At 39.4% G+C, this 12,806-nt stretch overlaps 1 protein-coding gene across 1 annotated transcript in view; it reads left to right on the plus strand.

Moving 5' to 3' along the window:
• FNDC3A (fibronectin type III domain containing 3A) overlaps window positions 1-12,806 on the plus strand; it is a 50,904-nt gene that overhangs the window by 36,665 nt on the left and 1,433 nt on the right. Inside the window, exons 15-22 of the mRNA XM_010019895.1 lie at window positions 1,636-1,741; window positions 1,830-2,005; window positions 3,127-3,240; window positions 5,332-5,481; window positions 5,566-5,849; window positions 7,901-8,110; window positions 9,480-9,646; window positions 10,252-10,379. Of these exons, the coding sequence (XP_010018197.1) occupies window positions 1,636-1,741; window positions 1,830-2,005; window positions 3,127-3,240; window positions 5,332-5,481; window positions 5,566-5,849; window positions 7,901-8,110; window positions 9,480-9,646; window positions 10,252-10,379 (1,335 nt within the window). The remainder of the gene's footprint in view (window positions 1-1,635; window positions 1,742-1,829; window positions 2,006-3,126; window positions 3,241-5,331; window positions 5,482-5,565; window positions 5,850-7,900; window positions 8,111-9,479; window positions 9,647-10,251; window positions 10,380-12,806) is intronic.

Below are 12,806 nucleotides of genomic sequence, written 5' to 3' on the forward strand. Positions count from 1 at the left end.
AATACAGCAGTGCAAATTTAATGTTTTCTATGTGATGGGTGGAGTACTCTGCCTGAGCAGCCAAGTCAGCCCAGCAGGCAAGGGAGGACAGTGTTTCCCCTGGCGTTACAGGGTTGTGCTCCATAGTCTCTTCTCATGCTGTCTCAGTCACAATCAAAATGTTTACATAGCCCCACTTGTCAGTATTCCCAACCAGTTTGGTGTGCCTCACTATGCTCCTTCATATATACACATTACATACACACTTGCACTGTCCCTTCTGTGGTGTAGTTCAGCCTCCAGTGTCACAATGTCATGCAGTTTTCTTCTCCCTTCTTCCCAACAGCAAGTGTAACAAAGCCAGCCCTGGCTCTCTACAGACTTGCAGCAGGGCTTCACTGTCAAGCTGATCTCCTGAAAGTCTTACAGCCTTGCATTCTTCTTGTTTGCCATTTCTTCTCCAGCCTCCCTTTAATACGTGTTCTTCCTCCACATAGAAGTCTTCTGCAAAGATAGCCTTGCCCACAGCTACCTTGTCTTAAGAATAAATCTGGACCCCTTCAGTGCTGGCTCAGCTGCAGTGCTTTCTCTGTTGCCAGAGCTAAGCTTGCTGTGGTACAAGGGAATGGGGAAGGCAGTATGCTTCCAGCCTCCTAACCACAAATGCATGTATGTCTTTGGAGACTTTTGTCCTGCCAGCCTCCTTCCCCTCAGCCCAACCCTATTCCATTAGTTAAGAGTAAACATTTGAGTACCAGCAAGCAAATAACTTTCAGAAAGTCCAGATGAAGGTGTCAGAAATCCACAGAGGAATAGTAAAGAAATATGTAATTAAACTTTCTGTAGCTTGTCATGGACATATGCCTTATGAGAAACATTCTACTTTTTAAGTAGCATCAGTTGTTAGTGCAACAGTACATTTCAAAAGAACTGAAAAGCAGCAGAGCTTCCAACCAACTCTTCTGGAACATATGTAGAAAGCAGTTGTGAAATGAAACTCTAAAATACATCTCTTCTGTAAACTAAAAGGCTTACCAACTCACATTTGTTCTGTATCACACTGAAGCTAATTACCACACACTGACTCATTTCTGTCTGCATCCAGAATAGTCAATGCCATCTGCTGCTTGTTATGCTATGTATTTTTGCACGCACTTCAAATCAGAGGTGGTTTGTTACACATCAGGTATTACTAAGCAATGAAAAAGTTGAAATTTCAATGTTTTTCAGTCTCTTCTGATTGACATTTCTGCCCACCTTTTGCTCTCTGAGAGATTCTTGTACAGAAAGTATACAACCCTTAGAGTAAGGTTTTAGAAATTATTAAACTGCACTTTGTTGGAAAAGAGAATGAGTTTACATAGAACAAGCACCTATGCTAGGTTTGTACTGATAATTAACCACAGTTTTTAATTGTACCTCTTGCATGTGTACCAAAACACAAAAGCAAAAGTTAATTTTTCATATTGTGTTATTACTGTAGCATATTTTATATAGATGTTATGAGAAATATATACCAGATTACTTAAGCACCTTCATGTATATGTAGTTCATAAAATGGAAGATCCTGATTCTGACTCAATTATTTGCCTTTACTCATGGCGTAATAGATAATGTTTGTTCTGGCCCTTTCATTAATCTATCTTTCCTTTGTAGGCATCTGATCCTTTACTGGTGCAGACACCAGCAGTGGTTCCTGGCCCATGCCAGCCTCCAAGGCTACAGGGTAGACCAAGAGCAAGAGAAATTCAGCTGCGCTGGGGTAATTCTATAACTGTTAGTGAGTGTAAGGGATACAAATGTGTTATGTGTTAAAATCAAATGAGCTTTTCATTCTTTCTGATTTTTAGGACCACCTCAGGTAGATGGTGGTTCACCCATTACCTGCTATGGTCTGGAAATGTGTCAGACAGACACGGATGAACACAGAGAGGTTTACCAAGGCTCTGATGTCGAATGCACAGTAGGCAGCCTTCTTCCAGGGAGGACATACAACTTCAGACTGCGAGCAGCTAACAAGGCTGGGGTAAGCAGACAGTCTGAAATGAAATCAGTTCCAGAGACTGCAATCACTAATACGGATCTTCTCTTCTAAAAGAAACATTCAACAATAGTTTTAAATTAGGATTTTCTAATGGAGAGTCATTTGATTCACATAGCTTATTGTTGTGTGGGAACAGACAGGTAAACATCAGTTTATAGTAAAGAGGGGTTTAGAGGTAGGGAAAATACCTCATCTCATATCTGAATAATAGCATTGGGAAATGGTTAGAAAATTATAAGTACTTTATCAAAGCATTGTTGCAACTTTAATATCCTCATGTGAACTAAGGTAGTAAATTATTTTCTGTATACAGCTTTGTAAATTGACCTTTATTTTTACTACTGTTGGTGTTCTAGAACATTAGCATTTCATAGCTCTTTTTTTTATATGTAGTTTAACTTCTGAGTACATGTTCTATCAGATACAAGACTCTTTTCTCTATTTGGAGTATTAAATGTGTTTAAATCCGCTGTTGCTGTAGAACAAGCTCTATTTAATTGTTTCCAAAGTCCTTATTTGAAGACAGAGGCAGGCAGGGCTGCTTCATTTGTTAAATAACATTCTCTTCATAAAAACTACCAAAACCAGTTGCTGTTTGTGGACAAGTCTGTAACTTAAGGCTTTAAAGCATGACCTAACTTCTTACCCACCCTCTGCTAAGAGTGGTTTATAGCTCAAGCATTTTTTGAATCCTTTATTTCTTTGAGATAGATATAAATAGGCAATTACAAATTGTGTGATTTACAGTGCTGCCATAATGTAACTTCAAAATAAGGACTTGGATAGCACTTTGATGTTTTTCCTGAGAGTTTGAAATGTCAAATTTATTCTGTAATTTATTAATAATAAATGTAAATTTATTCTGTATTCATTTGCTGTAGAGAAGAAGGTTCTTGCAGCTATTTTGGAGAACAGTCAAATACTGAAATAAATCCTAAATCCACATTCCACAAGTATTAATTTTATAAGCAAGTAATGCAAAGTTTCAGGCTACTATTATATTCTGTGGTTCTCTAAGATATATCCAACTATGGTAAACTGTTAACTTAAAAAACAGTAATTTTATTTTTACAATTTATTTCTATCAACTCTCTTTTTAATAGTTTGGACTTTACTCGGAAAAATGTGAAATAACTACAGCACCTGGACCACCAGATCAGTGCAAGCCCCCTCAAGTGGCATGCAGATCTGCTGCATGTGCTCAGGTGTCGTGGGAGGTAAGAATGCTTTGTTACACCTATCTGAACATGATTGTCTTCTGCATTTTCAACCTTTAAATCTTAAAGACTGTATTTTATTAATCACAATTTTGAACATTCTTAACTGATTATCCAGTACTTGGTCAGTAAAACCTTAGTCATTCATCATGCCATTATATATGACAGCTGTAAGTTGGCAGCCTGCGGGTACTTGAGATCTTTGTTCTTTTGTTTAAGAATTTTGCCATAACTGCAGCACTGCATGTCTGACTGGTGCAGGCTCTTAAAATTTTTCTTTAGTGTAGTTATCTTTCCTCAGAGCTGATATAGCCACATATTACAGTGGATTATTCTGCATTTGCTGTCTTTATAAGATGATTTAATTTTATATATCTACATCAAAAATAACATAGCAAAAGTCTCCTAGAAACCCACAGTATTTAGATATCTGATTAAAAAGATGCAGTAGATAAAAATTAAGCTAGTAGAAAGGAAGAGTCTATCTGGGAATACTCTTTAAACACAGCTTTTCAGTGGCTTGAGATGGAGTGGAATAGCTGAGTTACAGAACTGTGCAGAAAAAAACCCAAAAGATTCAACTGTATTACCTGGAAGGTAGAAAATTGATGTTTCTTAATGGGCGTGACAGAGGAGCTCTCCTTAAATGTCTACAAGGCAAAACGGTTTGAAGAAATCTCTCACAATGTTCAGGTAGGATTAATTTGACCAATGTTAGATGTCTCTTTTATAGAATCAGAGTAATTAAGGTACAAGTGGACCTCTAGATGTCATTTAGTTCAGCCTTCTGTTCAAAGCAGAGCTAACATCAAAGTTAAGTCAGGTTTCTCAGTGCCTTGTCCCATCAAGTTTAACTTGCCTCTAAAGATGAAGATTCTGCAGCTTCATAAACCTGTCTCTGGCCAAACTTTCTCATGCTGTAGATTTTTTTTGTCCTTTATGTCTAGTCAAAATATTCTTCAGTGCAAGTAATGACTCTTGCTTCTTACCTTGCCACTGTGCCACCTCCAAGAATTTGTCATCTTCTTTGTACCCTCCCAGTAAGTAATTTAAGGCAGCAGTAAGATCTCCCCTTTACCTATCATGCTGATACCAAATAATCCGTACCTTTGTTTTTCACTGCAGTCCCCCTTAGTGGCCTTTCATTTGGCTTACTCCTTTATGTCAATGTCTATCTTATATGGAGGAGCCCAAGACACGACACAGTACTGGAGTACAAATACTGAGTAGAGGGGAATCATTACTCCTTTTAGTCTTCTTGCTGTTCTTTTGCTAATACAACCAGTATGTAGTTCACCTTCATCAGACACACATTGCTGACTCATCTGCAACTTTCTCACCAGGACATGCAGGTTCTTCTTTTGGTAAAGTTGCTCCTCAGCCAGTACTGTTCTCCCAGGTCCAGGACCTTGTGCTTGCCTTTGTCATAGTTGAACTTCCTGAAGTTTGTATCACATCCTGTTTGTGGAAGTTCCTCTGGTAGCCATACCTTCAGCATATTAAATGCTGCCCCTCCTTTTGTTGTCATCCCCGCATGTATTAGCTTGTGTTTTCCTACTTCTGTTAAGGTGAACTCTTAGATCTACAGCAGCAACAGTGCTAACATTAAGAAATGACACCATCCTCACCGACAGCTACACAGCCATCTACAGCTGCATTAGTTCTCTCACCAAACACATCTCATTGTAAGTGAGAGAAGGGGAGTCCTTATCAGTCACAGCTCAGAAGCGTCAAATGTTGTCCTTTGAAATGTTTGTATTCAGTCACTTACCTGCACATAGCTTAGTGCTGAAAGTAGCAAATACTCATCTTTCAAGAGAAGGGTAAAGAAAAAAACATGCTTTGGAGCAATTATTATCTGCACCTTGGCATGATTGCTGCCTTGGAATATTTAATCCAGAACAGCAGCAGCTTTTTTATTCTGTTTTCTTCATAGGCTAAGAAATTTTCTGTTGGGGTTTAAATTAAAAATCAGCAAAGAAACAGGAGGGTAACATTTCTGTGGAAAAGACCATATAGATGTGATGAGTTTGGTTGGTTTTGGTTTTTTCAGTCAGTGAATTTAACTTACTATTTGTATCCATTTTAAAGGTTCCAGTGAGTAATGGAGCTGATGTCACGGAGTATCGCCTGGAGTGGGGCGGCGTGGAAGGATGCATGCAGATGTCCTATTGTGGGCCTGGGCTCAGCTGTGAAATGAAAGGGCTTTTGCCTGCCACTATTTATTATTGCAGGGTTCAGGTAAAGACATAAAACTATTGTTAGTGAAATCTGGAAACGGGAATTGATTCTTCCATAAAAATGTGGTCTCCTTTGCCTTTGCAGGCAGTGAATGTCGCAGGTGCAGGCCCTTTCAGTGAAGTAGTGGCATGTATGACTCCAGCCTCGGTACCTGCAGTTGTGACTTGTCTTCGGGGACTAAGTGAAGATGAAGTTGAAAGTCTGCACTATTCTCCTTCCACATGCCTTGCTATAAGCTGGGAAAAACCTTGTGACCATGGATCTGAAATCCTTGGCTACAGCATAGACTTTGGAGATAAGCAGCCAATAACTGTTGGGAAGGTTCTGAACTATTTTATAGACGGCTTACAGCCAGATACTACCTACAGGTATGCCATGTACAGCTACTTGACAACCTACTGTTATTCCACAAGAGACGATTCTTTATTTCTCAGTTTCCTTGTATTTTTTATTCTTTACGTTACTCTTAGAGAAGAATTAGTGCATGGCCATAGAGCAAAAGGAAGCTTTATAATGATGATCTTCATAAACAGATGGTTTTACTTTCTTTCAAGAACAATTTATGTTAGTTTGTTTATTGTGGTATTCTTGTAACTAGTTAATGTGTCAGTTTAACTGAATTCAGATTACAGTTTCAGATTCATAACTGGTTTTTGGACTGGTTGCTTCATAAATAGGTAACCTCTAACCTGTTTGACAAGATGAAATCCATCAAAGGAAGGACCATGTCCAGTCTTTATTGACTGGATTATCTGATCTAATGACAGCTCATCACAACTTGCAATGTCTTTTCTGCAGAAATACCAAGCATTTGCGTGTTTAGTTGCTAAAATCATCCTTTATGTTTGGTCTAAGGGTTACTGAAAAATAGAAATGTAAATATCAGTAATTCTACCTGAAGGCACTCTACGTTCCTGTTACAAAACTGTGTCCTCAGTGTTAAAGGAGAATGTCAGTCCCACTGAAGTCAGAATTTAAGCCCACACTGATTTCAGTATAGCTAGGATATCATCTGGCTAGGCAGTTTCCTGAATCCTTAAAGATCTGTTTCTATTTTTTTAATGCTGTGTGTAAGACTAGTATAGTTTTGTGTGTATTACACATATTTAACAGTAATGCTGGCAATTTGAAGAGCCACTGCACTCTGTGTCAACAAACTATAAAAACCAGGAGCTTCTAGTGCAGAGATAGTTCTGTGCAAAGGCCAGGTTGGGTGGGACTTTGAGCAACCTGGTCTAGTGGAAGGTGTCCTCTCCACTAGGGACCATCTTCCATCTTGTTCCATCTAATTCCAACCCCACTCTCATGGGGTTGGAACTAAATGGTCTTTAAGGTCCCTTCCAAACCAAATCATTCTATGATTCTACCCACAAAAGTGCTTTTATAGAATGTATTTGCCTATTCTCTGTGCAAATAAAACATCGCATATATTAACCTTAGTTCTGTGCTGTAATAAATTATCATAATGTTAAATATTACTGTAGTGAAGGAGAAATATTTATTCATAAGCCTGCACCCATTTGTGTTTCAATATTTTGAAATTGTGTGATTGACAGTTTCACAATTTAATTACTGTGATTACTTTTTTCCAGTTACCTAGATACAGTTACCTGGATGTTTTAGACAAGCAAATGTTCATTGGCATATTGAGATTAGCTCACTTTGCTCTCTATGGCTACCTGTGAGATATGCAAAGAGCCTCAGATTTCTGTTTTCTGCTTTTTCATTTTTAGAAATGAATTTATTAGCTAATCCTTTTAATTCTTACTTTTGTAAACCTAATGCCAGCATTGTTTTCCATGGAGTATCCAAAAAAAAAATACATTATCCCTGAATTTTGAGTTCTACAAACCCCTCTTCCACGTGTCCTTTGACTTCTAGTTTTCCCCTCTCCCTTTCCAAGCAGACCCAAGATGGCTTGTGTTTGCAGCACCCAGAGATGTGGTACCAGTGGAGAGTTTCAGAATGCCCGTAAAACTTCCCTGTAGTCATCCTGGAGCTCACCTGACATAATAGCCAAAGATACAGATTCACCTCTTTTAGGGGTGGGTTTTTTTCTCCTTCCCTTATGTCTTCAGTGTGGCTATCCAAACTTTTGGTACAAAGCCTGCAGGGTCAGGATGCTGGGCCACTCTTGAAGCGGCTGATAGAGCTTTTGCGTCTTTTCGCTAATGTGAATGATGCAAATATGCTAACGCATATTTTGGAACAATCCAGCTCCTTAAACTGTGGCAAGAAAAGTGACTCTCCTGCATACTCACGACAGTCTATCAAAGCATAATATTGATAAAAGTCTTCACTGTAGAAAGTACCATCTGTTCGGTGCCATTGTTCTCTCTTGAATGTGAATGATGAAAACGACCAGTTATTTTTTGGAATGTGATTTCAAGTTAATGTATTCTCTTTTTTCAAATACCAGAGTACGAATTCAAGCCCTGAACAGTCTCGGAGCAGGTCCTTTCAGCCACACCATAAAACTGAAAACGAAGCCTCTTCCCCCAGATCCACCTCGCCTGGAATGTGCTGCATACAGTTCTCAGACTCTCAAGCTGAAGTGGGGAGAGGGAACTGCAAAAGCACTAACTGACTCCATTCAGTACCACCTTCAAATGGAGGATAAGAACGGAAGGTTGGTTGTGGCATCCTTTTAATCTGCCCTGTATCACTGTGGTCTGATGCTTGGGAGATGGCAGCAAAGGGCAAAATACATAGAATTTTGCTGAATTTACCACGGACATGGTAAGGCAGAAGGGCTCTAGTGTTCCATGCTGGGAAGTACAAGATCAGAAACTTCATAGTTCTTATTTATAGTTCAATATGAAGAGTTTTATGAAATGTTGCATACCAGCACACTTTTCTCTCTCGCATTTGGTCAAGTATTTTGTGGAAGTATCAAGTCTAATCAGTCTTGTGGATTCTATATATGGAATGAATCCTCTACTCTGTTGTCTTTATATGCAGTTATTTTTAGTGGAAAATAAACTCGTATAGTACAATGTATTATTTTAAGCGATCCTTTGTCTCATGTTAAATCGGAATGTAAGCTGATGGTACAGCAAGTACCCTTGCCTAAATGGTAAAATGAACAATACTGCCACACAGTGTAGTGTCTCTGAATCTCTGAATAGCTTTAGCTTGACAGTGAGACAAACCATCTACTAGGTGAAGTTGCTCTGTTGTGAGGAAAAGAAATTAGACTCATAACTGGAAAGAAATTCATTGCCATTACCAAATACTAGGTCCTGTGCAGGTACTATCTGTTTTAAACATAAAAGAAGAGTTGAAGTGGAAGATAACCTCTGCAGAAAGAGATGAACTTGTGCTGTGTCCTGGGGACACCAAAATTGAAAATCGAATGAGAGCTGCCAAGATCAGTCTGTTTAAGAATTATAACGTGAAGGAGAGTGGCCAGTCTACAAAGCTCTCACAACAGGACTCGGTGTGTGCTGCAAGCGTGACTCTGGCCTATTCTGCAGGACTGAGTGAGCTTCATCAGTCACCCATCTCTGACAATGATGTGCAAGAGCAGCTGGATCCATGACCCCTTCTTAGCAGTAGTAAGGGAGAGTTGCAAAGGAGCAAAAAGCTAAAATCTGATTACCTAATTTTGAAAAGCTAAAGATGTTGGGGAACTAGATGGCCAAAAATAAACAGTGTATAAAACAGTTTGTTGAAAGAGAGAACTGCTGTCCTTTCCCATTGCTTCAGGTGCAGAAGGATTTCTGAAAATGCTTAGGATCATTCTTTCCCAGAGACAATCTATAGTACTCTATATGTACAAGAGATTTTTATTTCAAAGATCAGTGAAATAAAAACATGGCCCTGGAAAATGAGCTTATTGTTCTGTAGTAATGGCAAGACACTGTTTAACTCTGAAATAAATATTTCTGGGCTTCTCATTAGATTCTGGGAAATCATGGGCATAGATTTTAAGACCAAACTGTAGGTTCTTTGGAAGTCCTTTCTGTGTTTAAATAAGCTACTCTTTCCACTTCTAGGTTTGTATCCTTATACAGAGGACCATGTCATACATACAAAGTACAAAGGCTCAGTGAGTCAACATCATACAAATTTTGTATTCAGGCGTGTAACGAAGCTGGTGAAGGTCCCCTTTCTCAAGAATATGTTTTCACTACTCCCAAATCTGTTCCAGCTGCCTTGAAAGGTAAAGGTGCTTTTTGGGGGTGAGGAGATGACAAGTTGGGGGGTCATTTGGGGGATGAGGAGATGACAAGTTGGTTTTGGTATTGTGTTATATTAGGGGTATTTAAGATGCTAAGCCTTTTTCCAAATGCAGGCAGGGATAGTAAGGAAATGTTCCTTCATTGCCTAAAGCTTTTAAAATACTAGCTTAAAAAATGAGAGACTTGGGACTTCTAGGTTCTTTGACATAAGAAGGTTTGTACTTAGAATCCTTGCTTACCAGGAGAGAGTGACCAGGCTGTTAAAGTGAGGTGAAAATTCTTCCTACCATGTTTAGTATAATTTTAAGCATAGCAGCTATGGGTTGGTTGGTGGGTTTTTGCATATGATACACACGTGCAGTGCTTTCTGTTGGATGATACATAAATGAGCAAGAGAGACCTGTGTAAACTGTTAGTTGTTATTCCAGGAAATGTTGCAGGAAGAGCACATTTGAATCTGAATCTTTTGTTTCTGTGAGATAAGATAACAGCTAGAATACAGGATTTCACAAGTGGTCAGAATATAACGACATTAAGTGATGGGGAAAGTGGAGCTTGCCGTCACCTCTGTGTTTGCTCCCTTCAGCACCAAGGATAGAGAGGATAAATGATCACACTTGTGAGATCACGTGGGAGATTCTGCAGCCCATGAAGGGTGATCCTGTTATCTACTGTCTTCAGGTCATGGCGGGAAAAGACTCAGAATTCAAACAGGTATGATGTCCTTCTGTTACTGTATTTTAATTCCATTTGTATTTGTGGTAACTCATTTAGATTAAAGATTATTGTGTTGACAGTATGGTTTTAGGCACCATGCTAACTTTTTGTTACTAAGTAATAAAAGGTAGTATCTCATAAAACCATTGTCACAGAGAAAAAAGATTTAAGGAATATAAATATTGCACTAAGTTGCACCTCACCTGAGGTGGTGAGGAAATTGTCCACTAATAGGAAGAACTGAAAAAAAGAAAACATCCACCCAATGGTACCAAATTGAGACTTGTGAGAAAAAGATCAAAGGGTTCTCGTTGCACTAGGAGCTTTCTGAAGGCAGTAAGCAGTATTATAGAAGATTTGACTTTGGCAAAGTCATAATTCTCTACAGAGAACTGCAGGTAGGAAAGAGCCCCTACCTTGCAATGTAGACATTGAGCTGTTGGGAAACTTAATGTAATTCAGCGATTAGTTTTTTACCATAGGACCATTTCAGTTGTAAGGCCATGCTGTAACCACAAGGGTCAAGCATTTGTGAGTGTGTTTTAATTTCAGGTTTGATTATCCAAAGATGCAGCTGGGAACCCAAGCTACAAATCAGTCTGCATTTAAAAGAGGATGTGCAGTGCTAATTTTGCATCCCTATAAACTGCCTGATAATTGACATGAAATCAGACTTGGAAACTGTTTCACACTGTTAAGTAATCAGGTTTCCTTCCAGAAACGAAACACAATTCAGGTTTATTATAATTTTATTATAGGTCAATATACGTCAATACTAAGTAAGTTTTGCCTGTGCTTTAGTAGATTATAGGCCTTAATATTTTCGTAATTCATAACTTCTAGCGTAGTGCTATGTCTGTTATGTCCATTTGTTAGATTTTTCAGTAGAAAATGAACCATGCTCCAAGCTATTTGTTGCCTTGCCATGTGAATATTCTTTATCGTAACCTTGACATTGCAAATGCAGTATGAAGTATGTAAGTGAGGTATGGTCAGTGCTGCTTCTCGACATGGAGTCAAATCAGGCTGATCATTGCCAGATGAGCTGGACAAGAAAATAAAGGTTACGCCTTAAGCCTGGAAATAAGAAAGTAGGCTGAGGTGCATGATTCCTTTTTCCTTTCCAGAGCAGTTCAGCACAGTACATTAAAATAAAATGAGGAGACGAGTTTGCAAAACTTAAAATTGGAACAGTCAAGAAGTAAACACCATGTAAATGGCCTGTAAGATACTTAGACATGATGGTGACAGTTTTCTTCGATGGAGACAAAAAAGAAGTCCTGGAAGTTCAATCCAAGCTGTTTACTACCATTTCCTTGCCTAAACTTCACTCTCCTCTCCCCACCCAGTCTGTCAGCCAAGTTGCTCATGTGTTTCTCCCTACATGCTTAAGAGAAAATAAGTTAGTAATCTGCTATTTGAGTATATACATCAGTCAAGGTTTTCAGGGGGTTAGAAAGCAACCCTATAAATACCCTCGCAAACACTTTTGAGGGCAAGGCACTGGGGGACAAGTGGCTGTGTGTGTCTGTGCCCTGTTTGCTCACTACCAAACGCATGATACAAATAAGCAGAATTTAGAGGAAGCTGCACTTCTGATGACCTGCCCTGTCTCAGGGTGAGGGCAATTTCCTGAGAGAAAGGGAAGTCTCTAGGTTGTAGGTTCCAGTAAAGCTCAGCTGCCTTGGCTGTCAGAGGGCTTTCCAAGTCTATGAGCAGCCTCAGGCACAGCAAGAGCTCTTCAAACAGTAAAATCGGAGGGTTTTCCTGCCTCTTTCATGGAATGGTTGGTAGTTTGCATTCGTGGAATACTGTCTAACAGGATGATAACTGCAAGGAAAACTTCTGCATGATGTGGTATTTCTGTATTGTGGTACCAAGTAAATAAAGGAAATCCAGATAATGAGGTGTGAAGGGATTTAAAGAGAGAAATCAAGTTGCACTGTGTTACACACCTAACAGCTCAGTACCTACTGATATACCTGTTGTCCTGGGTTCAGCTACAGCAGTCATTTTTTCTCCTTCTTAGTAGCTGGTGCAGTGCTGTGTTTTTGACTTTCAGTCTGGGAACAACGCTGATAACACCGATGTTTTTAGTTGTTGCTCAGTAATGTTTACTCTGACCAAGGACTTTTCTCAGTCTCATGCTTTGCCAGAGAGGAGGGGAAGCCAGGAGGAAGCAGAGGCAGGACACCTGACCCAAACTGGCCAAAGGGGTATTCCATACCACAGCACGTCATGCCCAGTATAGAAACTGGGGGGAGTTACCCAGAAGGCCCAGATCGCTGCTCGGGTCGGGCTGGGTATCGGTCGGCGGGTGGTGAGCGGTTGTGTCCTTTTCCCTTGTTATTCCTCTTATCATTATTATTGGTAGCAGTAGTGGTTTGTATTATACCTTAGTTACTGGAGAGCTGTTATCTCAAC

This window comes from Nestor notabilis, unplaced genomic scaffold, assembly GCF_000696875.1.
Source record: "Nestor notabilis isolate BGI_N333 unplaced genomic scaffold, ASM69687v1 scaffold5478, whole genome shotgun sequence".
Lineage (NCBI taxonomy): Eukaryota > Metazoa > Chordata > Aves > Psittaciformes > Psittacidae > Nestor > Nestor notabilis.